Source organism: Sinocyclocheilus anshuiensis, unplaced genomic scaffold, assembly GCF_001515605.1.
Source record: "Sinocyclocheilus anshuiensis isolate Anshui unplaced genomic scaffold, SAMN03320099.WGS_v1.1 scaffold487, whole genome shotgun sequence".
Classification (NCBI taxonomy): Eukaryota; Metazoa; Chordata; class Actinopteri; order Cypriniformes; family Cyprinidae; genus Sinocyclocheilus; species Sinocyclocheilus anshuiensis.
The window spans coordinates 914,870-917,993 of record NW_015548240.1 but is presented as its reverse complement, the minus strand read 5'-3'; the positions used below and the strand labels follow the sequence as shown (position 1 = coordinate 917,993).

The 3,124-nt window shown below is 38.9% G+C and overlaps 1 protein-coding gene across 1 annotated transcript in view; it reads left to right on the top strand.

Annotated features, from left to right (window-relative positions):
• Window positions 1-1,506: 1,506 nt before the first annotated feature.
• The window catches only part of LOC107654965 (uncharacterized), an 8,889-nt gene continuing 7,271 nt past the window's right edge, over window positions 1,507-3,124 (top strand). Inside the window, exons 1-2 of the mRNA XM_016442316.1 lie at window positions 1,507-2,340; window positions 2,425-2,537. Coding sequence (XP_016297802.1) covers window positions 1,876-2,340; window positions 2,425-2,537 — 578 coding nt within the window. The 5' untranslated portion in view covers window positions 1,507-1,875. The remainder of the gene's footprint in view (window positions 2,341-2,424; window positions 2,538-3,124) is intronic.

Below are 3,124 nucleotides of genomic sequence, written 5' to 3'. Positions count from 1 at the left end.
TCAAGAGTCACTCTCAACTTATCTGTCTATAAAGCCTATATATATATATATATATATATATATATATAAACAGTCTTGGGGAGTAACTAAGGTAGGTAACTAGGGGAGTGACTGCTCTAAAAAGCAAGACACCAAGAGTTTAGGACACGTTATTTGATAACTCTTTTATTTCTTATTTGGGTTTATGTGTATGCTTTATTTTTTCCTCAAAGCATTGTCAGATGCCAGTGTTTCCTGTCATATCTATGCAAAGATTTGATTTCAAAAACACTATCATAGATATTAAACTATGTCTTATGGTTTTAAATCTGTTTATCGATCTCAAAGAGGTGTTAAACTCTGATTTTGTGGTGGCTTTAAAAATGAATTTGTAGGCTATAATGATGAAGTAAAAGTGATGAAGTATTTTGTTGAGTAGGCCTACTACTGTAAGGTTAACCCTGCCTGCATGGTTTACATGTTTCAAAATGATTAACAGTTGAAAACATTAAGTAGAAATGTAATTAGAAAGTAATCCGTTACATTGCTTTAATAAAGTAGTTGAAATAGTTACACTACTTATTACATTTTAAATAAGGTAATTTGTAATCTATTACATTTCAAAAGTAACCTTCCCAACACTATATATATATATATATATCACCAGTATATGTAAGTTCGTTTTTTTTCCTGCTCTTTCCACTTGGCTATTTGTCACCTCAAATGACGTTCAGTGTACGTGATCGAGGACCACTGTGTGTAGTTTAGATTAGGCCTGTCAGATCGGATAGGATTACTGGAAAGTGATGTAAAAATGCAAATAAAGTTTTTTTTAAATGTACTTTATGCATTTAATTTATACATTTTGATTTTCAATAGGCTACTTAGCACAAAATAAACATTTAAATATCTAACGTTACGACATATTTTCATTGTGATGCGTCTAATTTAGTAATAAAAACCGTTACAAAGGTTTTACAAAACACATACTCATCTATAAAATGTGCATCACTTTGCGTTTTTGCTGCTAAATTATATGTAATTTCGAATTAATTCAACTAACTGGAATTGTCGAATTCTCGCGATTTTGGGGCATGCGAGTTCGTGAACGTGTTGAATGATGGGATACACTTAGCTCTTAGCTCTCCGGTGCGGGTGTTAGATGTTAGAGTGTGGATTTAATGTGCATTAATACAACTGAGCTTTGCATTCTTCAGATCTGAGACAGTCTTGCACACTAACTTTCTGTAGCGCTTTCAAAGTGGCCAAGACTACAAGTGTGAGTGGAAGCCGTTTATTCAGCCTTGTGGCGCCCTCTAGTGACCAATGCTGCACAGCGCGAGCGGAAATCCCTTTTAACCACCTTTTTCTTCAACGCGGAAGTAAGCCTATGGGTGAGACTTCCGGTTCATTAGCCGCTATAGGTAAATAACGAGAATAACAACGTGCAATAAACGGTAAAACTGGTTGCACTACAAACCAGTGTGATCATAATTAAGATAATACATTAAAATAATATAAGACACACCAACTTTCAATATCAAGCAGCAAAACGAACTGTTTTGTTCAGCTAAAAATAGCTGGACGGAGTGGACATGAGACCGGAAGCCACTGCAGACCCATAGAACTTACAAATGGCCGCGCCCATTTTTACGACAAAGGTGGATAGTCTTGATTTGTTCTATAGTCTAGATAGACTTTGTTACAAATCACCCCGTTTATAGACCAATCACGTCTAACCCCCGACCGAACCTTTCTCAAAAGGCCTTTTTGATTGCGTAGTTTCCACCTGTAGGAGACCCCTGATAAAAAGGGAGCAAGCCGAAGGAAGAGAGTTTCCACCTGTAGGAAAACGATACGTAAAACATAATAAAAACGTACTAGTAGATTATTGATATGAAAGTGAACAACATAACTCGTGTAGTTCTATGTTTGATTCTTGGCATTTCCTCCAGCCCAACACTGTTAAATAGTGTCTCGGCGTCATCTTTATTAGATAAAAGAGTCGATCGCCCAAGAACAGCTCGCGAGAAACACTCTGGGAAACTTCTAGTGCGCGATCCGTTCACAAACACGCCAGACCTGACGCTCCAGAGGCCTGTCCTGCGGATCCGTGGCCAAACACCTGCGAGAGTCTCACCTGGCGAGGATTACCTGCCCAGATACAGCCGGCTCCCGGATGTGTCGGTGACCTGTTCACGCTCTGGATTCGTTTTAAGGGTAAAAAAGAATTTCTACGGTTTCTCAGCCATCGCAGAGGAGCTGACGCTCGGAGAAACCTGCAAAGGTAACGGGGTCCTTGAGCCGCATAACGACCTGCTCTTCACATACAGGCTCACCGACTGTCAGGGAGAACAACAGGTGAGCGTCATTTCAAAAGAATGTAGTTTGTCATTTGTCATTTATCATTGCCAAATAATGACACGACTCAATTCCAACTGAAAGGTGTTTCCTGATTACGTTGCCTACAAATATGTCCTGCATTATGTGTGTCTGTCACACCGAAACCCACTTCGTTATCACAGAGTCAACGTGGGCGTGGAGTGTCGCTATAAAAGGTAATTCAACCGGTTCTGAATGAGAATAAGATCTTCCTGGGTAGTAACTGTTTACATGCAATCTGGATTAGGCCTACGTAATCAAATTCCAAGAATTAAGTAGGCCTACTTGTAACAAGTTTCAATTACATATTAAAGGCGTCATATGACGTTGCTAAAAAGAACATTATGTTGTGTATTTGGTGTAGTGCAATGTGTGTATGCGGTTTAAGGTTAAAAAAACATTATTTTCCATATAATGTATATTATTGTTTCTCCTCTATGCCCCGCCTTTCTGAAACGCGTCGATTTTTACAAAGCTCATCGTTCTAAAAAAGCGAGGTGTGCTCTGATTGGCCAGCTATCCAGTGCGTTGTGATTGGCCGAATACCTCAAGCGTGTGACGGAAATGTTACGCCCCGTACCATACTTTTAGCAGTTCAGTCAATGTACTGTTAGGAGTGCTTGATAATGTTAGATAACTTTGATAGAAAGGCATGTAATGGATTGCAATCAACCAAAAATTAGACCGCTGTTAGTATGACATTATTTACACAACTATCAATACTTAGTCGGGCAACCCTTAGCCTTAATGACAGCCTGTAGTC